The following is a 27,440-nucleotide window of genomic DNA, read 5'->3' on the forward strand; positions in this document are numbered from 1 at the left end:
CCTGGAATACAGATTGATATCACACAACACAGGAATATCACAATGGGATTTGATAATTAGATTTACTTTTAAAAAAATAAAGAGTAATAAGTACGACCTTAAATCAATAGATTTCACAGTAGACTTTTCAAGTATTTAATTTTTGGCTATGGCAATTAAATGTAAACCATTGCTTAGAATGCTCTTTTCAACAATATGCAAAAATATCTTGCTTGATTTAAGAACATTCATTTAATAACTTCTTCATAAAACATCAAAAGTGAATTACCATTATATTTGAAACATGATCAAAATAAATCTTAGGCTATGAAAAGAAGAACATGATCCCCAAAAGCCCCACAAATCTCACTTCCTTCAGAGGCATATGTATAGCAATATTAACAAAATATGAACAGAATTGACCTGTTAGTAACAATAAGATGTATAGAAAACTGCTTTTAACAAGGAAGATTCCCTAAAAGGTTACAGTGAAAGATCATCCAGTACCTTAAAATTTCATTTAAACATTCTGCAAAGGCACATTAATGGTCTGTTCAATTACTCAAAGGATTTGATCTTCTCAGCAAGCAGCTTCTAAATGCAGTTCTGGAATGTTAGTCGCAATTTCCACTTGAAGGGTGCTATATTAAACAGTGCACAAGAAAAATACATTATTAAACCTATAGCAAAGACTTCTCCGTGAGAAATCTCTTCTGAATACTATCACCCTTTAACTCGGCACTTTGAGTGTTCCCCACATTTATCCACCCTGTGTATTATAGGAAGAGAAAATATTTAGAATTCCGTGAACCCACTCTTGGTAAAGACAGTGACCACTGCTCCAAGATTAAACACACACACACATACACACACACACACACACACACACACACACAGTCTCTCTCTCTCTCTCTCTTTTTCTAGTAAAACTTACTGCTGCCTTCAAAGCTTGATCTAGATCTTCTAGCAGGTCTTTTTCATCCTCTAAGCCCACAGAGAGTCGAATCAGTGTGTCACTAATTCCAAGGATATCCCTGTCACTCTTAGGCACTGATGCATGGGTCATGATTGCCCTGGAAGAAGACATGAGAAAAATTTTTGATCACTATATTGTATCAGTGGAAGTACATTTCTTTCTTCCTTCTTTCTTTCTTTCTTTCTTTCTTTCTTTCTCTCTCTCTCTCTCTCTCTCTCTCTCTCTCTCTTCTTTCTTTCTTTCTTTCTTTCTTTTAAAACAAGCAAGCAAGAATTTTATTTAAAAAGGAAGGTGGAAAAAAGACTCAGAACTCCTGGCATAGTGCACCCAGGAGAAGTGAGAGTACCCATGTTTCTGTCTTATATATTACAATTACCTTCAATTTTTTTTTTCTGCTCCAAACATCAAATTCTTTATACCCTCATAACTTTCCACAGGCAAAGAAAAGGAGGAGGAGGAGGAGGAGGGGGAAGAAGAGGAGGAGGAAAAGAAGAAAAATTATCAAGTGAAAAGCGAGATTTCTAAATCCTATTTATACCATTGGTAAGACACAGGCAAAACAGACGCTGAAAGAAGTACTAGTTAAGCACACCCATGCAGGATGGAGATGCTAGCCTATAGCATGCAGATTTGAACACTGCCTGAATGAGGTTTTGACCACTAGTCCCATACCCCATATCCAACCTGCTACTTTTAAGAGGCCATTTGGACCAAGAGCCTACAAGAATTAATTTTCTCCAGATCAATCAATGTATCAATCTAGAACTGGCCCTTCTGAGGCAGATCAGGGAAAGGCAATCATTGAGCATCAGGAATTCCAACAGGCAACCCAGGACATAGAGGACCTGAAGAATATTTCAAACTAACTAGAAACTCATCATCATTATCAATATGGGTACAATAAAGCATCTATTATGTGTCAAGCACTGTAGGAAGAATTGAAAACCAAGAACAATGAGTTATTTTCTTTATCTGAGATAATAAAGCAAGAGATAAAGACTATGATAATTCACAAAACAAAATAACCTACCAAGAATACCAAACAAGTATAGACAAAAGGACTGCTGGAGTTCAGGAGGGAGAAATCCTTGTGGATTAGGTACCATGGAGGAGAGACTTAGAGTCTTATTTGGCCCCAGTACAAATGTTGCCACTGATACTCTTCCCTTGCCTAAACACCACTAGCAAAATCTGTGTCTAAGTTGCTTTCTCCTATCTCAGTTCAGACCCATGGAAACAAATACTTGTAAGTAAATGAAGTTCACTCTAACAAGCTTTGTACACACAAGCATCATCCTTAAAATGTTCTGCCCTGGCAGGTTCTTAATTCCTTAGAAGGAAATGCAGGTATGGAAATAAGAACTTAGGTCTCAGAGACCAGTAAACATGGGTATGAATATTACCCTCTCCATACACTGGCTTGACCCTGTAAAAGTTACCTGTACTCACCACTTATTTCTTTATCTGAAATAATAATAGATCGCACCTACTGTGTGTTTACCATGAGGCGGGTATGCATGGTAAGTCGTTTTTTGTTAAAAAAAAAAAAAATGGATAAAACCTGAATAACTATCTTAAAGCTCTATCTCAGACAATAAGTGACAGAATATCTGTAAGTACCTGGAATGTAGTAGATGCCTAATAAAAAGAACTCATAGTAATCATTAATGTTTATTGGGTACTTAATATGAACTAAGACAAATAGCTTAGGGATTTTTTTCCCCCGTGTTCTCATAGCAACCCTAGGAACTAGGAAATTGAGATTTAGAGAGGAAGCATAACTTCTCTAAGGCCCCACAGTTAATAGTGTTGCTAGGATAAATTAAAAAAAAAAAAAAGTGTTGCTAGGCTGGGAGACCAACCCAGCACACTGTGGCTCCTCTTCCTGAATTCCTGATTGCAATGCTGCTCTAGTCTTAGCAGTGTGGGGAGACACAGAATGGGTTGGTAGAACAGACAAGCCCTGACCTAAATTCACTTGTCCACTGGCATGCAGTTGTGGCCTAAGCTGCAGTGTCTGTGGGCCAAGCAACTTTAAACCGAATCCCCAAATAAATCAGGAAACATCTATTTTTAAGAAGGGAGCCTTAAAGTAATACACATTTTATTACTGTGAAAAATACATTAATTTTATGTGTGGAGTGTGCCCTCTTGTGCATCCAGACTTTCTAGCAGGCATCTTCTTAAAAGACTACTAATAAAGTTGGGTTAACTGAATTATTTCAAATCGTTATCTGAGCATTTCCATTTTTTAATTTTGAGTTTTTTTTTTTTTTTAACTATTCCTCCAACTACCACAACAAGGCAGGAAATATGTCTAAATGTTGGTAATCCCTGACATTTCTCAATATATATAAGTACATAATGCTTCCAGGCACAGTTATCCCACAAATGTGTATAAATATTAAAACACAAAAATTGAGAACAGCTGAAAATTGCTAGGTAATTTGACTTACCCTTGTAATAATTACAACATAAGGTCACAGCAATATATAATAAAGGTAAAATATAGCTTAGAAATGCTTGGTGGGACAGGTAATCAATAAATAAGAACCAATGCTTTAATTATTAACCCCTTACTTAAGTACTTTAATTATTTCACGGATGAAAAAAAAAAAAAGAAGACACTTAATGGTTAAGTACCCGGTGAAAAAAAATCTTAAATCCAGATGCAGACTCCTTCTATCTCCCTTCACTATTTTTGATGCAAAGCCTCAAGAGTGAAGTCGTCAACATATTCCTATGTGACATTTGAGGAAATTAGCTAAACTTAGTGGGTCTTTGTTTCCTAAACTGTTGCACTGCAATATCTAGTAGTCTACAATATCTAATAGTCTACTTCCTACACTAATATCCTCAGGTACTTTGATAAAATAGATGAATTTTTTTTAATTTGCTCGGATGGTGACAGACCTGGACTATCAGGTCAGAGTTTGTATATATCCTACAGACTACATGGAACCATTAAAGGTTTACCCTACAGAGAGAAGAAAAGAAACAGATTTGGCAGTATCTAGCAGGGCTCTTCTCTGACAAACAAGGGTGTGGAGGAGTTTCAACAGAAACACATTCTATCTCCCAAGGAGCCTTGATAACAGCTTTTCCAGGACAAAGTTCCCAAACTCCCTTCCAAGGCAGGTGGGGTTAAAACAGGTGGCCCTCCCTCAGAGGTCAACAATCCTTGGATAAAATGACTGCTGGAATCTCCTTCAGGAAAAACAGTGAAGGAAGCAATATTTGGGAGGACATACATAGCTCACTGATAAGTTTCCTATCATGAGATTTTGACAGGGTCTCCATCCTGACCAAGGTACAGTTCATTCTGATTGGTGAGTGCTATACAATTCTTACTATTAAATATCTTTAATTTTATTCCTGATTTTGTCAAACTCCATTTCCAGACAACCATGAAAGCTGATTTAAATTTTAAATACTGAGAGCTGATCTCAGTGGCACATGCCTGTAATCCCAGACTGAGATGGGAGGATCACTTGAGTTCAGAAGTTTAAGATCAGCCTGGGCAACATAGGTAAACCAAGTGTCAAACACTAAAATTAAATTAATTACTGAGAAAAATAAAAAATATACTTACGGAAGCTCAACAAGACTTTCGTATCCTCCCAAGCTTTCAGCAAGAGTAAAGAACTTTAAAAAAACAAATATAAATTTAGATCTTTCAAAATAAAAATACTAAAATCTAATAGTTAACGTTTTTAATGAAATGGACCTAGTATAAGGAGGATGGGGAGGTGGTGATTATGAATAAAATACATATTGGGTAAGAAACTTAGAGAAATAAATGAAAATAAAGTCTATAACAATGACTTCACAGATTAGATATATTATGTTTAAATTCTAAGACATTAAAAGCTGACTAAAGTGAATTTCCTATATTATATTAATTTAACATGAGCTCTAAAACTTCAGAATGATTACATTTGGATCCAGCTCTGAGACTACCCTTTAAATAAAAATCTCTAAAAGCCTGCCAAGGTATACACACTTGTTAATATGTATCACTTATTAAATGAATATATTCATTTAACTCCCTGTTGGAGTAGGGGAAACACTCATATTTATGTTTGTGCATGGTTTGTTCCCAAAGGTTTATATATATTGGAGGCTTGGTCCCTGGTGTGGTTTTTCCCCCAAAGTTTAACTCATTTGAAGCATGGTCCTCAGTGTGTCAGTGGGACCTTTAAGAGGTTGGGCCCAGGGGGAAGGTATTAGGTCACTGAGGGCACTGCTAACTCAGGTAGTTGTCTGAGTTGGTTCTTGTAAGAGCAAATTACTTTAAGAGCAAGCCTGGGGGCTGGGGCGTGGCTCGGTGGTGGTGGTAGAGAGCTTGACTAGCATGTGCAAGGCCCTGGGTTCGATCCTCAGCACCACATAAAAAATAAATAAAGATATTTTTAATTTTTTTAAAAAAGGAGCAAGCCTGATCCCTGAATGGCTTTTTGCTTCCCACCTGGCAATGTGATCTCTCACTCCCACACACAATACTATCTGCCACTAAGCCCTCACCCGAGGCCAAATCCATGGGGCCATCTGATTTGTACTTTCAGCCTTCATGACTATTAACTAAATCAACCTCTTTTCTTTATATCCAGCTTCAAGTATTTTGTTTTAGCAACACAAAATGGACTAAGTGTCAAAGTTTCATAGAGTTTTACAATTTTTTCCCTTTTTTGGAGATGGAGTTTTTGGTACATTGCCCAGGCTAGTCTCAAACTTGTGAGCTCCAATAATTCTCCCACTTCAGCCTCCTGAACAACTGGTACCAAAGTGAGAATCAACAAACCTGGCTTAATTTTACAAATATTTTTACTTTCATAACTATTAAATTCAAATTATCTTCTAATATAAGAGATGGACAGATTTGAGACATCTTCAGAGCTTTGATTAATCTGGCTACAATCTGCTCAATAACTCTGTGTCATTAAACCATCAAAGTCCATTATTCCATGAGGTCAAGGTAAGCACAGTGCATTTATGGCTCCTGAGAGATCTCTTCCCTCACCTTACGCAACCTCTTACCTCCAGCCTGGGAGGTACAGGCCATTTGTAAGGGGGACTTCATAACAGCCTTTGTGCAATTGTCACAGAGTATTTCATTTGAAGAAGGGTTCACCTTTAAATACATTTGTAACCCAGTGCATGGGAATATTCTATCCCTCTAGAATTAATGATAGGGTGTGCAGAGTTAAGGAAATGAATATATCCAGATGCTATGGACTCTTGTCTACATCATATTCAACCCTATGCATTTCGTGATAAAGAGGCTTGGGGGTGTGACCTACAGCTCCAAAACCTAAAGTAAAAGATAAGGACCTACTGTAAGGAGGTACCTCCCCATTTAAAAACCTGCTTTGAAACTTTACCTTTAGGTTCTTAAGGAAAGTCTCAGCATGTTGAAGAGTGCCCTTAATAAAAAAGGTGATTATCCCTGAGCAACCTGTGCATTGGCGCTTGGCCAACTCGTGCTGTGGGTGGGAGGGCAAACCTGTAATCACAAGGTATGATAAAAGTCTTATTTTAGAGTCAAACATAATTTCAAAGGGAAAAAATTTTTCACTGACAATTTAGTAATCTGCAAATAAGCGTTAATGCCATCTTCACATCTGACTACTGTTCTGGCCCACATCCACCTTTCCAGTTTTGCACTGACATACATCTTTCTGCCCTATCCATGCTCTAGTCACACCAGCCCTCTCTACACTAGCACTCCCTTTAATCTCCAGACCTTTGTACATCCTGTCACTTTAAACTGGACTTTCCTATTTAATTACATCCTTCTGTAATTTCTTGATGAATATCTGTCTTATCTACCAGATTAGCTCCATAAGGGCAAATCCATTTCTTTTTTAATAATTGGATCCCATTTCTTAGCACAAATTGTGGATCATGGTTGGTAATTTAAAATAATTTGTCAACTGAATCTGAAATACCTTGTCCAAGCCCCTTTAATAAATGCTAGCCATTTTTCAGGACAAAATTCTTCTCCCTCTCTGAATTCAAGATGTACATGGTCAACAGCTCTTTACAAAAGTACAGAGGGGACATTTAATTTCACATATATATTTCTACCTTGGATTATCTGTCCTTGGGGACAAAATCTGAATTGTCCTGTATACCCATGACTGCATTGCTAGATACCTCAAGAATATCTTACAAAAACTATTTATTTAACAATACCACAGTTTAAAATCTGGTAAAATAAATTCAAAGATGACATTGTGTCAATTCTACATGAGCTTTTCTAGATTCTGAAAAGGGTGAAGGAATTCAGAAAAAGAAGTAAGAAAATCTCAGGGGAATTGTGGTGCATAAGCATCAAGACTGAATAAGACAAACCTCTATCAGATTAAAGCTAAGCTGAGGTAGCTAAAGACTACACTGTCAAGTTAAATCAATGAAAAAAGTACAATATTGTGATCCTGGAATAGTTACACACAAGCCCTAAAAGCTAAAGACCAAAGCAGAACCATCTAGTCTGTAAGACTAATTTTTTAATGCCCAAGCATCACTAGAGTATAGGTAACTCATGGCCAGAGGTCAAGTCTGTTTATTCCCTATCAGACCCACCACAGAGCCTGACACAGCAGCATTCAATAATAAACAAACAACACAAAAATATACACATGCACCTAACTTACAAACAACTATTACATAAACAGGATACTAGTTCTGGCATAAACATATCTGCTTAGGAACCAGATTCACATACCAGGATAAATAACTTTTTCTATTCGGGGATTAGATTCTAGGAATTGGGCAACAGCCATTCCATTTTTGAAATGCTTCTCCATTCGGATTTGTAGAGTCTTCAGGCCTCGAATGCAGAGGTAACAGTCCATAGGAGATGGAACAGCTCCAAGAGCTAAAATGAACACATCTTGGATTAGCATGAAAGTAGGGTAGGGCCCAGAAAATTCTCTTTCCCTACTTTTCAATATAGTGAATCTGAGAAGTTAGCTATGAAGCTCAATGTTTGCGTTTTTAGGCAGAAAACTACTATGTTAAATTCAGAATCATGACAATGAAACATAAAATATATACTTAGAGAAAGGTGCTTCATAATGAGAGGGGAAATAAAAGTCCTATAAATTAAGTAAAGCCACAATAATATAAACTTTTGAAAATATAAAGAAAAATTCCTGTGATTTTAATGACATGAGATACTGTACATTGTTTACCCTTACATTGCTTTGAAAGATTATTACAACATATAGAAAAAATAGTCCAATTGTAATTTTTACTGAACATTCTACCAATATCCTCTTTAGGCTTCATGTAAAACAGCCTATAATATCACATGCCTACAGATTACACACCTCATTCCTACATTTCACAAATAAATGGCCATTTATCAAGTAATATCTTGGCTTCTTTCTTCAGTGCCCCTTTTGCCTATTTCCTAAAAGGGCATTTTTATTCTTAATTATGTCTGTATCTCTCAAACTAACATGGTTAAACCCTCATTCATACTTGAGATAACTAAATACTATTCAACAGGAATTGGGGTTTAGACCTATCTATTGAAAAATGTGAGCGTATACATGAATACTATTTAAAATTAACCATCCATTCCATATATATAAAAGGCATAGAACATAAAAGCCAACATTTCAAATATTTTGTTTTGCTTTGTTTAAGAAAATAAAATCCATTAACTCTTGAAACTAAAATTTACTTGGGTTTTAACAAATTATGATTATAATTAACATGGATATGAAAATAACAAAATTCATTTTCTGTATCATGTTATACATACTATACATAGTATGCTATAATTATAGTATTTTTATAAACCCATTTTTTTCTTCTTTCCTGTAACAATCAGAATTTTTCTTTCTAAATGTTTCACAATATTTCATGGAAATGCAAACATACATCAAATGTAGTCACTGATAGCTTACGAGGAAATCCAGGTTTTCTTTTTTTTTTTTTTGGTATCAAAAAAAAACCCAGGGATGCTCAACCCCAAGCCATATCCCCAACCCTTTTTTGTACTTTATTAGAGACAGGGTCTCACTGAGTTGCTTCCGGCCTTGTTAAGTTGCTGAGGCTGGGTTTGAACTCACGATCCTCCTGCCTCAGCCTCCCAAGTCTCTGGGATTACAGGCATGCACCACTGCATCCAGCTCAGGCTTTTTAACACTTACCATTTTGCAAGAAACGAAGTCTATCATGGATGTCTTCAGAATTAACAGACACTATGCCCATTACAACATCACTGTGGCCTAAAACAAAATCAAAACTTTTATATAAAAATTTATGTCTATTTCTTTTATAATTTCCAAAATGTAACTTTCCCTTGAAAAAACTCAAGGTTCTGTCCTATAAAATAAAAACAAAGTATTTCTTTTCAAGCTGCAAACAGGATAAAAGCATAATCTTATATAGTAAATCTTAATCCTTTTCTCATGAATCACAAACATAATTTTGTCTGTATAAATCCTATATCCAAGCAACACTTTTTTTTTTCTTTCTACAGAAATTACAGATAAAGCCTACATAGAGTGAAAAAAAACAAAGACCAACAGGCCTATGCTATTTTCATCTGCTAATGAAAATAAACAAGCAAATGTGAACTGCTTATCTTACCATTCATGTATTTCGTTGCAGAATACACACAAATATCAGCTCCCAGAGCCAAAGGCCGCTGAAAGAAACAGAAGTTTGGGTTTTTAAATTTTTATTTTAAATGAGAAACCATTTGAATATATTGTCTATTTACAATTGTTAATCCCAGTCTCATTCTAATCAATACTAACTTTGCAAAAATATGTACACCTTAAAATTTCCAGGATCTATGCTATTATTTTGCCTTTGACTTGTTCACACCAAATACACATAAAATGGAACCTGAAGGCACAAGTTTCCTGCTAATAGCAGATAGACCCAGGTCAGCCTGTTTCTTCATAGCAGTTGCTGACTGACCCTTAAATTTATCACTTATAGTAGAGACATTGACAAACACATAAAATATGTGTTTATGTCAAGTAAATATAAACTAATCTAGTTAGATTTTAACCATTATAATCTTATGAGATATGCTGAGGTTATTGACACTTGCTTTGTCATGATCTTGACTCCTAATTATTCTTTTATTATAGTAGTTTTACCAAAGAGAAAGTCACTTTATAAAGAAATTTGTTTGAGGGGCTGGGGATGTGGCTCAAGAGGTAGCGAGCTTGCCTGGCATGCGTGCGGCCCGGGTTCGATCCTTAGCACCACATACAAAGAAAGATGTTGTGTCTGCTGAAAACTGGAAAATAAATATTGAAATTCATTCTCTCTCTCTCTCTCTCTCTCTCTCTCTCTCTCTCTCTCTTAAAAAAAAAGAAATTTGTTTGAATTTTCTTCTGGCTAATCCAGATGCAAATTAATGTAATCTTAAAATGCATTTTTTTATCATTAAAATTATTTTTGACTTACTAATAAATAATACATTATCAACATCTTTCCATGTACATTTTCTTTAACATAAAAGTGTATGAATGTGTTTTGACCTCATTAGAGTTGTTTGATGTTTGGGAGGTATCATTATGGGTAGATGTGGGATGTTTTCATCTAAAGTGATTCAAAAAAAAGAATGCAAGGAATCATTCAAAGCATTCTGTACTTGAGTTTGCTGATATGTAGAGCAAAGAGATCAGAGATGATGTTAAGTTGTCTTCCAGTTCTAACATTCTATCATCATTATGGCCAACAAAGAAGAAAAAAATAAAAACAAATGCCTAACATCAATGTCACAAGAACCATGATAAATACTTTATATAACCCAGTGAAATATTGTACAAAATACTTTACCTAACTTAATAAAATCAGTATCTTTATGGTTTTCATTGAACTTATGAGGAAAAGGGACTAAGAAAAAAAGATTGATCATTCAGATAAGATAATAGAGCCAGGACTCACTCCAGAGGTGCTATTCTGAAACTTCATACTGATATGTTCATTTTGCTTTATTTGAAACTTACAGAATATCCAAAAGACAAAAAGCAAAGAAGAAAGGAACATATTCAGTTTTTGTGAAGGTAAGACAGTAAGAGGACCTTTTCAAAAAGAGATTTGCTTTATGGTACCAGTGTGTGTGGCTACCTCAGGATGGTGCAATTTCTGAAAAATTCTACAATGAATCCAAAGTGCAATGAAGCAAAGGCCAATCCTTAGCATGAAGAATGTGATATGGCCTTCAGAAAGGTAGAAAAATTGGACTTATTTTGGTGATTAGTCATAGGAGAAAGAGGGCTAGGTCTCATGAGTAACTTGGGCAGGGTCAGGCTAAAAAAAACATGCAATTTCTTTGAGAATACACAGGACATGCTGTGACTTAGCTAAAATGATCCCAGAGTGTATTAACTTGTCTAATGTAGAAGGCTCATGTGTTGGGATAAACTAATGCAAGACTGAAAATCACTTGTGACAGATGATGCCAAGAGATTTATCAGGAACCAAAGGTAGAAGACCCATGAATCTATCTGAATGCAATGCAGCCAGATATATGTTTCAGGAAAGAAAAATAAAACATGTTAGTGACTTCAAATAAAACAATGAATTGGGGCTGGAGTTGTGGCTCGGCAGAAGAGCGCTCTCCTAGCACGTGCAAGATGCTGGGTTCAATCCTCAGCACCATATAAAAATACATAAATAAAATAAAGATATTGTGTCCAACTACAACTAAAAAAAATTATATACATAAAATACAATGAAGAACAGGTTTATGCAAACTGCTTAGGCAGCTAGCCAGTCACATGGAGGTAGCAGTCCAAGTCAATTGTGGGGACCAAAAGAGTCAGTGGGAAATGTCATTAACAGTGGAAACTTATAAACAGCTGCCTAAGTACAATAAGGTACAATCAGGAAGAGAAGAACAAGGAAAAAAGTCACTTTTTACAAGGACAGAAAATAGGTACTCAGAGGAAGGGGAGGGAGAACACATGGGGAGAAGGCAGGCAAGTTGTCAGCAGAGAGACCCCAAGATGATCCACCAAAAATAACAAAATAGAAAAGAAAGAACCTGGGCAGAAGGAGGACAGAAAAAAGGGAAAGGAATGGAGGAGGATGTATGAAGGATTGTGCTGAGAGAAAGATAAATGAAAGGGATAATCAGGAAAAAATAGATAATTTAAAAGGAGCTGCTATGGTCTGAATGTTTGTGACCTCACAAAAGTATGATGGTGAAACCTAATCACCAATGTGATGGGGAAGGGGAATTTGGAAGGTGATTCATTCTAAAGCCACACCATTTATGAACAGAATTAGTGTCTTCATGAGGTAGGCCCCAGAGAGCCGCCTGTGTTCTTTTACCCTGTAGGGATACAGAAGAAAGTGGGCCCTCACCACACACTGAATGTGCTGGTGCCTTGCTCTTGGACTTCCTGGCCTCCAGAACTATGAGAAATAAATTTCTGTTTATAGGTCATCCAGTATAGTATTTTGTTATAATAACCCAAACAGACTAAGACAGGAACACTATAAAACGTAAAATGTAAAACAGATGAAGTAGAAATTTCTAACACAAGTAAATTAAAGATACACAGGTCTAGGCATAGTCTTTATGATGCTGAGGGAAGAAACACAAGAAAGAAAGAAGAGGGAGAAATGTGACATAACGAGAAGTCATTGAGTATAGCTTTTCTTTTTATTTACACATCTTGAGTTGGGAACATAGCTCAGTGATAGAGCTATTGCCTACCATGTAGGAGGCCCTGGTTCATTCCCCAACATTGCAAAAAACAAAGAGTTTACCCATCCTAAGAGACTCAGAAAGCTCTAATTGAGATAATTCTTTAAAAACACAGGTATAATACAAAGTTTGAAATGATATTAATGGTAGAAAAGATCCAAATCTAATTCTTTGCCTAATCAATAATTGCAATTAGATTTCATGAATTTAATAATGATTTTAATGTCAACTCTTCCTTCCTTTGCTAACTATAGATATCAGTGTGATCTACTCATCAGGCCCAAAACACTGATTTTCATTTACCTGGAAATATGCCGACATGAAAGTGTTATCCACAACCAAAATAATGTTTCCATGCTTATGGACAATATGTGCACAGGCTTCAATGTCAGTCAGCTTCAAGTTAGGGTTTGTGGGGGTTTCAATCCAAACCATCTAAAACAATTTGGTAAATAACAATAATTTGTAAAAATATATTACCCAAACATACATCTCCTATAACAATTGAAGAGTCTATATTAGATAATGGAAACACATGGACAATGAAGTTGGAAGGCTCAAATCTGAATCAGCTTCTCCTACAATTCTTGAAAGGCCAGAGCTAAGTAAAACTTACCCTGTACCTTAATCTTATATAGAATTTGTGAAAAGATCAAATGAGATAATATATATCTAAGCAGAAAAAAGCACTAAAGTTAATTATTATAATTATTTTCCTTAAGAAGTAGGATTATTCCAAAGACATAGTTGAGTGTCTAAAAATTTTGTTCTCAGTGACAAATAACAGATTCAGTAAGAATACATTCTAGAGCCAAGCGTAGTGGCCTGTAATTCCAACTACTTGGGAGACTGAGGCAGGAAGATCTCAAGTTCGAGACCAACCTGGCCAACACAGCAAGACCTTATCGCAAAATAAAATTTACAAAAGGCTGGGGATATAGCTCAGTGCTTGCCTAACATGCTCAAGGCCATGGGTTCAATTCGTACTACTGCGAAAGTAAGAAAAAAATATATATATCCTAGAATTTTCATTAACAAGAATTATGCCTACGATGCCAAAAATATCCCTAATACTTAAATTATGCCATACACACTAGAAACTATACAAAATAAGCGCCTAAGACTGGAGGAACAGCATGGGCTTTAGACTAAAGGACAAAAGTGACAGGCACAACAGACAATCTGGTCACAGCTCACTTAAGAAGGAGGCAATACATTTATCTGGGTATCCTAAAACCTACCATAATTCAGGCACATTATAGACATTTGATAGTTAAATGGGGTAGAGGTCCGGTTAAACAGATTTTCTACTCTGAAACTCCACTACAGAAAATGTAAGGTAAATTAACGCATATTCTATAAAAAAAAATCTTCATTTATTTAAATATCTATAAAAATGGTTTCTGGGTAAGAATTTTTTATTCCTACAGATAATTAAAAAACAAAACTAAAAAATGAAAACTAAGTAAATAAACATATAAAGTAGGTTTTACATGGACTTTAAAATTCTACTTCAAATGACAAGTCTGATATTTCAGAAGGGAAAACGTATTAATTCAGGTCAGTAAAAAACCCTTATATATATATAGTTGTGAACGAAACTGAATAACTCATAATTTGCTTTCCTCTCTTAGACTCAACCAGCTATTTAAATAAGTGTCTTTTCTCTCCAACAAGATAAAAAAACAAGTTCCTTTAAAAAAAAAAAAAAAAAAGCCTTGATTACCAAAAGCTAAACTCCTAAGCTAAATGATAAAGAAATTATTTGTATGAAAAAGATTTTCATTTTTTATCATCAACTGCCACATAATCTTGGGTCCAATTCTAATAACCTTAGTAAAATGCTGGAAAAGACTGACTTATAAATAAAGGACACTGGTCCTTCTTTTATTCACACAGAATATAAATGAGGTCCCAAGAAAGAATATCACATCTGCCATTCATTCAGGCACAAAACACCTTCCGGTAGCACACAAGCGTCCCAGGATGGAGGCTAAAGATTGCTTGTGACACATTCTCTACTTCTATTATTTACAGAAAGTATCTTTTAGAGCCCTGAAAAATCACTGTGCTTAAGGGTTTGTGGTTTGACAAGCTCCTTTTCTTATAATCCAATCTCTCTGAATACTTGTTACCAATACTAGCTTGGTAATTCAGTTAAGAACTGCACGCGTTTGCATTTTTTTATTATTATTATTCTTGCAGTGCTGAAAGTGGAACTCAGGGCCTCATACATGCTAGGCAACTATTCTATCACTGTGTTACTTCCCCAGCTCATACAAAGAAAAATTTTAGTAATTACCACATATCCAGGTACTATACCAAGCATTGCATTATCTCATTTAATTTTCACACTACCTTGCTATAAAGCAGATACAATTATCTTCATTTTACAAATGAAGAAAGAGATTTTGATAATCTTCCTAAATAATATACCAATTATGATAGAGAATCAGAATTAGAATTCCACTCTAGAATTTGTGTATGAATTCCTAATCATTATGCTATAGTGCCTGGGAGATGCCAGTCTATGCTAATTTTGTCAATTTATATATATATATATATATATATATATATATGGGGGGGGGGGTCCTGGGGAATGAACCCAGGGCCTTGTACATGTGAGGCAAGCACTCTACCAATTGAGTTATATCCCCAGCCCCCTTCTAATAAAATTTTTAATTCATCATACAAATATACTAGTTTTACTTTCAAAGAAAAATTTTTGAAATAAAGGACCTAGTTTGAAAAACTTTAAATTCAGATTTAAATTATTTAAATTATATTCTCTAATAAACTGAAATGATGAAAACAGGACATCACAGAGAAAGCAGACAAAACTGAAAACTATGGGCTGAGGTTGTAGCTCAGTGGTAGAGCACTTGCCTAGCATGTGTGAAGCACTGCCTAGCATGTGTGAAGCACTGGGTTCCATTCTCAGTATCACATATAAATAAGCAAAATAAAGATTCATTGACAATTAAAAAAAAATTTAAAAAACTGAAAACTAGCTAAATTACCTTGGTTTCTGGTGTAATTGCTGCCTCTAGCAATTTGGTTTTGGAACAATCAACAAAAGAAAGCTTTAATCCAAATTTAGGAGCCACCTGCCTGAAGTACCTGTGTGTACCTGAGGCAGGAGAGAATCAGAAAAATTGAAAGAGCATTATATAAAGGAATTTCATTTCTTAGAGGTATAATCACTTGAAAAATTTAAAGATCCTTTAATCACCAACAAAAATGCAACTAAAAGATATGTTAGGTAAGCATTTTGGCTATCCAATATAGCACCGAATATTAAGTTTGAACTTTGGAGGTTCAGGAGTCAGATAAAATATACTTGATACCTATAACAAAGGGCATGAAGCAGAAAACGTTCCTCAAAATATCCAATCTCTACTCTTCAAACATTAAGTAATTTTACCCCTGAACCATCAATATATTTTGTACAATTTCTTCTTAGTATTCAAATCTAAAAGAAATGAACCAAGGTCAATAAAATGTTCAAAATACATTTTCAATCTGGTTACACTTTAGTAATAGGAAGTAACTAGTTACTATTCTTTATACTTTCCCAATGTTTTTGTTATGTGATTCTAAAAGCTTTAACAGATAAATTTTTAAAAAATTTAAGACAAACTACTAGCTTTTTGTAGTACAACAAGAAAAATCATTCAGCTTAGAATAATTTATTTTATAAACACTGTTCTGGGTTTGATTTTTTTACATATGCAAAATTTAAAGAAAATGTGCTATTATTGATAGTCAACCAAAAAAAAAAAAGATCAATGATAAACTGCATTTTTGTGTTATGACCCTAGAAATCTGAAAGAGAATGTAAAAAATTATAAAAAATTTAAGGATTTTGTACCTGTTTGCCATGCACTATACTTTATTACCTGTTTGTAATGCACTATAATAGTAACCAAAGAAATCTTTACAATATCAGTTCAACATACTATTATAAGGACCCAAATTAAAATACAAAGCACTATGCAAATTTCTGAAAGATAAAATGATTACTCAGGGCAAGTCCCTTACTTCAAAGTCCCTTACTTTAAAAACTTAATTTTTTGTTAAGCTAGGAGGTAGAGATAATGATAATAATATTCCAAAAGACATCTTCAAATATTTTTATTTATTTATTTTTTAGCTTTAGGTGGGCACAATATCTTTATTTTATTTTATGTGGTGCTGAGGATCAAACCCAGTGCCTCACACATGCTAGGCAAGCACGCTACTACTTGAGCCATATCGCCAGCCCCATCTTCAAATATTTAGAAGCATTTGGAATTGTTTGCACATTTATAAAATTCTTTGCTACTGTTTTTAACACAGAAATCAGTCTTGAGGGCTGAGTATATAGCTCAGTTGGTAGAGTGCTTGACTCACATGTACAAGACCCTGTGTTCAATCGAAAGAAAGAAGGAAGGAAGGAAGGAAGAAAATCAGTCTTGCTTAAATGTAAGAACAAAACTGTCTTCTCCTCCCACCCAGCACCACTTGAATAGTCAACATGTAAGCCCTTGGGAATTGGCCCATTCTAAGCATGGGCTTCAAGGTGTCCCAATCTGTGAGACACCCCTACCCCACCCCCTGCAAAGGTAAAATGCTAAACACTGGGTATAGTTTTAAAGACATTTTTTTTTTAAAGAGGTCCCTATCTTTCAACAAATTTTTCAAAAGATTCCCTAAAGCCAAAAGAAAATAAAAGGGGAAGAGGGTGGGTAGAGTTGAACTCTGAAATGACCTGGGTTATAGTTCACTTTCATTGCAGGTAAAAAAAAATTAAATAATGCTAGAACATTCTCTCTAGAAATTTTATCTTCTGCACAGCAAAGGAAACAATTAGGAATATGAAGAGAGAACACACAGAATGAGAGAAAATCTCTGCTAGCTATTTTTCTGCAAGAGGATTAATATCTAGAATATATAAAAAATTATGGGGGGGGGAGGATAGTAGAGGATAGGAAAGGCAGCAGAATACAACAGACACCAGAATGGCAATATGTAAATCAATGGTTGTGCAACTGATGTGATTCTGCAATCTGTATATGGGGTAAAAATGGGAGTTCATATCCCACTTGAATCAAAGTATGAAATATAATATATCAAGAACTATGTAATGTTTTGAACAACCTACAATAAAAATTAATTTAAAAAAATTAAAAAAACCTTTACAACAAAAAAAATCAAATAACCTGATTAATAAATGTACAAATAATTTAAAAGACACTTCAAAAGAAGAAATACAAATGGCCATCAAATACATGAAAAAATCTTCAACATCATTAGCAATTAAGGAAATGCAAATCAAAACTACACTAAGATTTCATCTCACACCAGTCAGGATGGCAGTCATCAAGAATGTAAATAATAAAAAATGTTGGAGAGGATGTGAAGAAAAAGGAACACTTTCATGCTGTTGGTGGGAGTATAAATTAGAATAACCGCTATAGAAATCAGAGTGGAAGTTCCTCAAGACATGCAACCACCATATGACCCAGTGATCCCACTCCTTGGTATTTACCCAAAAGAACTAAAATCAGCATATTAACATGATACAGCCACATCAATGTTTATAACAGTGCAACTCACAGTAGCCAAGTTATAGAGCCAGCTTGGTGCTCATCAACAAATGAATAGATAAAGAAAATATATACACATACACAATGAGTTTTATTAAACCATCAATAAAAAATGAAATTATGGCATTTGCAGGAATATGGATGGAACTACAGGTCATCATGTTAAGCGAAACAAGTCAAACTCAGAAGCCAAGGGTTACATGTTTTCTCTCATGTGCAAAAATGAAAGAGAAAAAGCGAAAAAAAAAAAAGGTGGAGGTGGACCTCCTAAAAATCAAAGGGAGATAGATCTTTAGAGAAAAGGGATGAGGGGGTAGGAGGTGGGGAAGGAAGGGAGAAATGCTGGGGGAGTGATACTGGCCAAATTCTATTGTTATATTGTGTATTATAACAATATAACAGCATTTTTACAACAATGTAAAAATGTAAAAACAACAAATCATATCAATATGTATCACTATAATGCACCAATAAAAAAGTGGGAAAAAAACTATTATATCTAAAACAGAATATGTCTGAATGTTGATGAAATCATACATCCTCATTCTAGCAGCTTCAGTACAACCTTTATTAGACAATCTCTCTTATATTATGATATCACATATTTTAACAAATTATATTGTTATATTAATAAATAATGTCATTATTAGCTGACACTATATAAAATAGATTACCTACCTCCATACACATCATCCATGCAAATAATTTGGTCTCCTGCTTTTAAAAGATGAGTAATAGTCACAGTGGCTGCTAAACCCGAAGCAAAGGCCAAACCTTAAATAAAAATCAAATTTGTGTAAGCTGACAACGCAGACTACAGGTTAAAAAAAAAATCTACAGTATTTACTTGCATTATTCTATGTCCCTTTTCTTCTGATAGAAGGCCAGCCACCACTGTTGAATCACCAGAGATCCCCTGATTAATGCCATAACAAATCCCCCTTCCTATTTCAAGAACAAAATATCTTTTAAATTACATATATATTGGGCTGGGGTTGTAGTTCAGGTGCAGAGTTCTTGTCTAGCATGGGTTCAATCCTCAGCACCACATAAAAAATAAATAAAATAAAGGCATTCTGTCTATCTACAACTGCAAAAAAATAATAAGAAGAAAATTTAAATTACACATATCTATATACAAATGGATAAATTATATTTAACTTATACATAAATTATATATAGATATATTATAGGTAATATGGTAATAATATTATAGGAGTCACATTCAAATATTTAGAAGCACTTGAAATTTATATATTTATAATAATATATCAATTATATATTGTGTGTGTATATATTATATAAAATATATATGGCGAGATACTTTTGTCTTACATCAACTCTATATTAATTAAAACATTTCTAAGAAACATTTGAAGAAAATAATTCTTTTTTTTTTGAACTCAGGGGCACTCGACCACAGAGCCATATCCCCAGCCCTATTTTGTATTTTATTTAGAGGGACGGTCTCACTGAGTTGCTTAGAACCTTGCTTTTGTAGAGACCCTTTGAACTTGCAATCCTCCTGCCCCAGCTTCCTGAGCCTCTGGGATTACAGGGGTGTCCTACTGTGCTCAGCCTTGAAGGAAATAATTTCTTACAGAAATCTGAGATGGCCAAGTGCAGTGATACATGAGTATAATCCCAGCAGCTCAGGAGGCTGAGGCAAGAGGATTGAGGCAGGAGGATCTCGAGTTCAAAGCCAACCTCAGCAAGTTGGCAAGACCCTGTCTCCAAATATAATATTTTAAAAAGTGCTGGGGATGTTGCTCAGTGATTAAGGGCCTCTGGGTTCAATCCCTGGTGCCAAAAAGAAAAAAAGAAAAAGAAAAGAAGGTCTATAGTCAATTAAATAGTGTTTTAGATTTTTTTTTTGGCGGGGGGAGGTACTAGGGTTTGAACTCAGGGGTACTCAACCACTGAACCATAACCCCAGCCCTCTTTTGTTGCTTAGCACCTTAGTTTTGCTGAGGCTGGTTTTGAACTCATGATCCTCCTGCCTCAGCCTCTCAGCCACTGGGATTACACATATGCACCACCAAGCCCAGTTCATTCATTAATTTATGAATATGCAATTCAGAAAATATTTTAATAAAACTCACATAGCTGTGTATGATAAATTTAATGATGAGAGATATATAAGACACATATTTTCTATTTGCTATTCTGTTCTTTTTTATTATAATTTATATGAAAAATATAAAGATAATTTAACAGTAATCCACTCCCCTCATGGGGAAAAAAAAATCTCAGGGAGGGAATTTCAAGTCTCTGAGAGCATATTATCAAAAGTTATTGACCACTGCAAATGAACCTTGGTGCTATTCTCAGACACAAGTTGTCAGATGAATGAACCAGAATATAAGAAAGTTTCTCTTTTCATAGGTAGAATTATATTTAATTTTTATGTATGTATACTGACTCTTCAGAGGAAGAATGTTGTTCACATGAATACTAACCAATAACTGCTGGCATTTTGCCTCTTTACATATTTATTACTACCCAATGGTTACACATATGCATATTAGATCAACTGAGACACGCAGACAAAAAATTCAATGTCTCTGACAAGAGTTTTGAACATGCAAATCTTTGTTTCCTTCCAGTTCTACATTCTGTGTCTCTGTGATTTTTCTGACACATTCTTAAAGGATTCTAGACTGCTGTGAAATGCAAATCACTTACTATACTTGGCCCCATCCAGGGCTGCCACTGCTTTTTCCAAGCAATTCCTTGTGGGATTTCCAGAACGGCTGTATTCAAAACCCTGAAGAAAAGAAATAAGAATTCATTCAAAGAGCTTTAAGTTTATTATTGGGGTCTAATGGAGATAGCTCCACAACCATAGGTTCACCCTACCATTATGACTTTCTATTATTTAGTTACAATATGTCTTGACATTGGACAGAAGTATGACAGTGTCATGGCATGATGGGTATGAAAAGCTAAAGATGATCAGACTAGGATAGAATTAGGCATCTGCCACTCATTAGCTGGGTGTCTGTCAATAAGTAAATAACATTTCCAAGATTCAGTCTAAATGGGGAAAGGGGATGGGATACTTAGTTCATAAAATTGCTATGAGACTAAAATGAGATATGTGTCCACTGCATATTTCCTCACACATATTAACCATGGTAAGTGGAAATGCGGGGGGGGGCAGTTTGTAATATTACTAATATTATTATGTTCGACTCACCTTATGCATTAATCTGAAGACATGAAGAAAAAGAATTCCATGAGTTAACAAAGTAAACCTAATTCTAAACTGTATTACATTACCTCAGAAATAAGCAATGAACCAGGCACAGTGGTACATGCCCATAATCCCAGCTACTAAGGAGGCTGAGGCAGGAGGATCACAATTTTGAGGCCAGCCTGAAGAACTTAGCAAGTCCCTGTCTCAAAATAAAACAAAAAGAGCTCGGGATGTAGCTCAGTGGTAGAGCATTTGCCTAGCATGTGAGGGGCCCTGGGTTTAATCCCTAGAATGACAATAAATAACAAGATGGATAGATAGATAGATAGATAGATAGATAGATAGATAAATGTGAAACAAGTTCTAGTTATCATTAAACAAGAAGGTATAAACAGATCCTATAAGTGCTCAGAGTTCAGATCTCAGCTCTACAAGAATAACTCCACAAATAGGAGTTAGCAAAGCACCTCCACATAATACATTGTTAAAAATTTGCATAATGGGCTGGGGATGTGGCTCAAGCGGTAGCGCGCTCGTTTGGCATGCGTGCGGCCCGGGTTCGATCCTCAGCACCACATACCAACAAAGATGTTGTGTCTGCTGATAACTAAAAAAAATAAAGAAATATTAAAAAAAAAAAATTTGCATAATACTCCTTTTACATATATGGCACCACAGAATTCATCTTCATCCGGTCATTTTATTTAATCCTCAGGACTTACTTTGAAGAAAGTGAAATCAAATATTATAAGAACTCAGGAGCACCAAAACCAGAATTCAAACCTAAAATTTGAACATAGAATTTAATTGAGAAACCTATGTTTTTTTTCTTTTTTCACCCAGTTCAGATAACATATGACAAAAAAACTACCACTCTTCACACCTTTGTTTCTGATTTTGGAGTTCTCGTATTAGCAATAATCATTTTTTAAAGTTTTACTGTGGTTTTTTTTTTTCTTGTGTCTTTTTCTTTTAGTTTGTTTGTATATGGTGCTGGGGATTGAACCCAGGGCCTTGTGCATGCAAGGCAAGCACTCTACCAACTGAGCTATATCCCCAGCCCCTGTTTTCTTGTTTTTGATAAACCAAACAGATATATATTTTGTAGGGCTCCAAGATGTCATCACATCTCTACCATTACCTGAAGCTGTACCTATCAGACAGGAAAAAAAAAAAAAAAAGATCCCCACACTTTCATTAATTTTCAAATATTTCCCTTTGTAAGGGGAAAGAGGCATATTCTAGGGGCAAACTGCCTCACCTACTCAATGGCTTTTCAAATGTAACTAAAGAATCAGATGCTTCTCATTCTGCTCTTCAAATTCCCTTTAGTGCTCTTAACCTGTTTTAAAGATATGAAGCAATCTTATGGATTTAACCATCGCTCTTTGTTTTCTAAGAACATTTAATTATTAATATATCTGAATGATTAACTTTTATACTAGGTTCCAAAGCTTGAGCAGTCACTCATTTGGTAAACCTATACAAGGAACAAACCACATCTTGGAAGAGAAGTTGTATACACATTTTGATCAATATACAATTGTTTTTTGTATCCTAAACCATTGTAAGTGCCTTTAGAACTCTATCTCACAAAGCAACTCTGTAAGACCTTTTCTTAACTAATGTAATACATGAAAATGGTTTTCAAAGTATAATCCAGGCTTGGGACCTTCAAAGTGTATTTAACTATTTTCTTCTGAACTTCAGCAACTTCTAAATACTACACAGACACATCTAGTATGTCACTAAAAGTAAATAAGCTATGCAATTAGGAAAGAGTGCTCTCTAATAGGTTTATAAGCCATTTATGTACGAGTCTGTGTTAGTTCCTTTCCTATAAAATGTATACAATATCCATCCAGCCCTCTGACCTGGTTGTTGTGATTGAGAGAAAAAAAATGTAAATGCAAATATGTGAACCAAAATACTACTACTGAGTAATTATTGTGTAGTACACAGCTTCACAAACATTAACAGTTTATGTGTAAGTACTATTATTATCTTTATTTATACAGGATCAATCTGAGTGAATAGGTTAAATAACTTCCTTGATCAAGGTTACCCAGCTCAGAAGAGGTGATGTCAGAATACAAACCTATGTCCTTTGACTATATGACTTGTGCTCTTAATCACTAAGCCATACTGTTTAAATGATGCAATTAAGTAAATTGTTACTAGTATTGTTAGAGAATAGCACAAGGTAGCCCAGCACCTAAGAGGGATTCCAGAGCAACTCAGAATCCCAGCTCTACCACTTATGAGCCTATGCTCATTGCTCATCATCCCTAAATCTCAGAAAAATGGGATTAATTTGGACTGGGGTTGTTAGGATTAGAAAATTCACTATATGTAATACACATAATATAAGTATGAATTTGGCACATAGTACATAATAACTATTAGCTGAATACAGCTTCTAGGAGTATTCTTAATTCTACATGATTTCTTAGACCCCCTTAATTTTTTATTTATTTATTTATTTATTTATTTATTTGCAGAACTGGGAATTGACCCCAGAGGTGCTCTGCCACTGAGCTACATCCCCAGCCCTTTATATTGCTTCTTTTGGGACAGAGTCTTGCTAACTTGCTGGAGCTAGCCTCTAACTTGCCATCCTCCTGCCTCTGCCTCCTGGGTAGCAGAGATTACAGGCGCGCACCACCAGGTCTGGCCAGATCCTTAAATTTTTAAAGCTGACTTCTTACCGTGTCTTTAAAATTTTTGCTGCTGAAGTTTACTCAAACCTCATATTCGAAATGAAATTACACGAATTTCTATTCAAATCTACATGGCAAGTTGGACAAACTGCTCCTTCCAGTCCTGCTTATCAAAAGAATTATGATCACTGGACCAACTAACACAAAGCTTACTGCAAGGATTGCAGAATAGAAACACTTTTAATTTATAATCCTTTTTTTTTTTTTTTTTTTTTTTTTTTTTGCCGCCCAGCTCTGCCTGTACCGCCCCCAGACAAGCCCAGCTCACCAGGTGCTGTCCGGGCGCCTTCTGCTTGAACGTAGTGGAGAGTGAAATGGGAGGCACCACATCCTGGAAATTCCATTGCTCGGGTTCCTGTCCGGCATGGATGGCCTGCGTGGCGAAATGCTGGAAGCTAGGTAGGAAACCGTGTGAGGAGGCGTCTTTTTTCTGCATGCTGAACTGCAAAGGAGAAAGCGTGGGGTCAGTGAGAAATATCTGACTAGGAAACCGAACGTCGGGACGGGAGAGAAACGGAAGAAGTAAAAGCGACCGAGAGCTAAAGCACGCGGGCTGAGCCAAACCCCGGTGCACAATAGCCGAGCTCTGGCTGGACTGGAGACTTTATTCGCACGCGATCACCTAAGGGCGGAGCCAGCACCGACTAATGAGCGTAAGCCCCGACGCAATCCCAGCTCCTCATTGGCTGGAAGCAGAGGCGTTGCCTAGAGCGTCTCCTCCACCGCCCTCCCGCTGCAAAAAGTGAGGTGTAGCGAGTCTACGGGACCACACGGTGTTGGGTCCTGCAGGCTGCAGGTGACATTCCTGAATGCCAGCGCTGGGGAAGCTGCCATGCTGTCTCCTGGGAGCCACCCTGAGTTTGCGTGACCTCGGGCCGGAGTTTTGCCCAAGACACGAAGAAAGATTTAACTTGGTGTTGAAACCTAGTAACCTGTAAACAGGTCACACAAATAGCCTACTCTTGCTAAACCCTGTGCCCCTGACACCCCCACCCTTTGTCCTGAGGATAGTGTCGAAAGACCCAAGTGATAACGTGAAGATTAGTTAAGAAAACTATGACCCAGGTCGCCAAATTTGCAACTTGGATTCTCATTCTTTGTAGACAGGCTGTCCTTTAAGACCCCCTGCTTACCGTGACTAAAACAGGAGGGTCAAATATTTAGGTAGTAGGGAAATTACTGCAATGAGGGTGATGAAGTGGAACTCTGACAGCCCTCTCAAATTTACTCAACCTTGAGCTTTTCAAACATCAGTATCTTCTGTTGAAAGGCTCAGAGAAACTCCCACTATGAGAAAGATAATATAGCTTTCTGAGAAACGCATTGAAACCTCAAATCTTTACACAAAATACTTTCCTTGTTACACAAGTAACAGCCACACCCTAGTAGAAAAAAAAGGAAGCAATCTGGTGTCAGAATTTACTGCTCACCTGCATCCAGAGCCAGACTCTCACCAAGATCAGTCCTTAAAAACATACAAAAATTTCCTTATTTCCCCAAACAATACAGTCTCGATCTACTTCTATTGCAACTTTTTTTCTGCGACTAGTGAATTTAGGAATATTTATGTTCCTGCAAATTATTAGCTAAAGAACTGAAACTTTATCAGACTAATTAAGAAAGAAAAGAATAAAGAATAAACAACTATTAAAAATTTACAGTTTGAAAGAAAGATGTGAAGAGCAGGAATGAGTCAACTTGCTTTTCAAATTAGCTTCAGGGACAATTACCCATTAATCATTAGAGGGGCAGAACTAAGGGTGTATGACGTTTGAGGACTACCTCAATTTTTAAGATTGGGGGAAAATTAAACAGACTCCAAAATACTAATGGATAGTGATACATATTTAATTAATGTTTTTCTTTAAAAAAATAATGTTCTCAAACTGCAATGTATTTCAAAAGTTATATATAACTATTTTTGGATATATTTTATATGATATGATATGTTACGGGAGGGTCTAAAATAATCCCAGTTTTACCTCCCTAAGTTGCATAAATGTGGACATTTTATTTAGTGTAACTGCAATAAACGGTTCCTTTTGTTGTTGTATTTGTGTTTTGGTTTTTTGGTTTTTGGTTTGTTTTTAAATGGAGTCACACTCCAACCTCTTTTTATTTATTTATTTTTCTTTAGAGAGTACTTTTTCTCTATTGTAACTTTATTTTAAAAAATAAAATTGTAAAAATGTTTTGTAAAAAAGTTTAAGCAATTAAGCAATTTATTTAGGAAAAACTTTTCAAATGATAGCCCCTTTAAATACAGCAAATGTTATATAGTTTGGGCTGTGTACTGCTTTTACATGTAAACTTAGCTTGAAAAACACATAACAATATTATCATAACACTGAAAAACTATTAATTCCTCTTCAGAATTAATTCCTCTCAAGGGCAGATATTTCACATTAAATTGAGGACTTCTCATTTTTAAAACAGAATTTCTTTACTGTGTAATCCTTTCATAAAAAGAGCACATTATTACCTTTATAATAAAATCATCTTAAGCTCTATGAAAATAGCATCATACTTCTTGTGTATGTGCACAGAGACTTCTATTGCTCCCATTAAAATCAGGCTATGGATAAAGGTACTGAATGGCAACAATGGCAAAGTATGGGCCTGGGAGAGATGTTCATATAATATTATTGTCATCATCATCATTATTATTGGATTGTTTTGGTTTTTGGTACCAGGGATTGAACCCAGAGGTGCTTAGCCACTGAGCCACATCCTCAGCCCATTTTAATTTTTATTTTCAGACAAGGTTTTACTAAGTTGCTTAGGGCCTTGCTAAGTTTCTGAGATTGGCCTCAAATTTGTAATCCCCCTGCCTCAGCCTCCTGAGCTTCTGGGATTCAGGTGTGCACACTGCACCCGGCTTATCATTAGTGTTATCAAACATAAATATAGCCATTTGATCTGTTTTGTTTTAGCTCAAAGGATAAATATTTTGCTCTTCCTTAAGCTTTTGCCAATGAAATTGATGAGAATAATGAAGAGAATTTTGGGAAGGAGGAAGAAGAAGATGACATTGCAATACAAGTTCTTCATTTGGGGATTTGTAGATTGCTACATGGGCTGAGACATCCAAAGAGCTCTTATCACTTTTACCTTTAGTTATCAGTGTAAACCATTTTTCTTTTTTTGGAGATTGCATCATGTTTTATTTGAATTAGACATTAATATGCTAAAAGGGCAAGGATGAAGCAACATGATTCATACCACATATTTAAGAAGCTACTTTAAACTAAAGGGTTGCCAGAATAGTTATTTAGATGGATAA

General features: G+C 35.5%; 1 protein-coding gene across 1 annotated transcript; it reads right to left on the bottom strand.

Annotated features, from left to right (window-relative positions):
• Nucleotides 1-288: 288 nt before the first annotated feature.
• Cth (cystathionine gamma-lyase) lies at nucleotides 289-24,593 on the bottom strand. The gene is made up of 12 exons (XM_076862297.2): nucleotides 24,426-24,593; nucleotides 20,924-21,005; nucleotides 18,917-19,012; nucleotides 15,671-15,780; nucleotides 12,954-13,085; nucleotides 9,563-9,620; nucleotides 9,121-9,198; nucleotides 7,683-7,835; nucleotides 6,337-6,458; nucleotides 4,548-4,600; nucleotides 914-1,052; nucleotides 289-620 (listed from the first exon to the last, which is right to left on the bottom strand). The coding sequence occupies exons 1-12, from the start codon at nucleotides 24,591-24,593 to the stop codon at nucleotides 594-596; spliced, it is 1,218 nt and encodes a 405-aa protein (XP_076718412.1). The 3' UTR covers nucleotides 289-593.
• Nucleotides 24,594-27,440: the final 2,847 nt, after the last annotated feature.

The sequence above is a fragment of the Callospermophilus lateralis genome, chromosome 7 (genome assembly GCF_048772815.1).
Source record: "Callospermophilus lateralis isolate mCalLat2 chromosome 7, mCalLat2.hap1, whole genome shotgun sequence".
NCBI classification, from domain to species: domain Eukaryota; kingdom Metazoa; phylum Chordata; class Mammalia; order Rodentia; family Sciuridae; genus Callospermophilus; species Callospermophilus lateralis.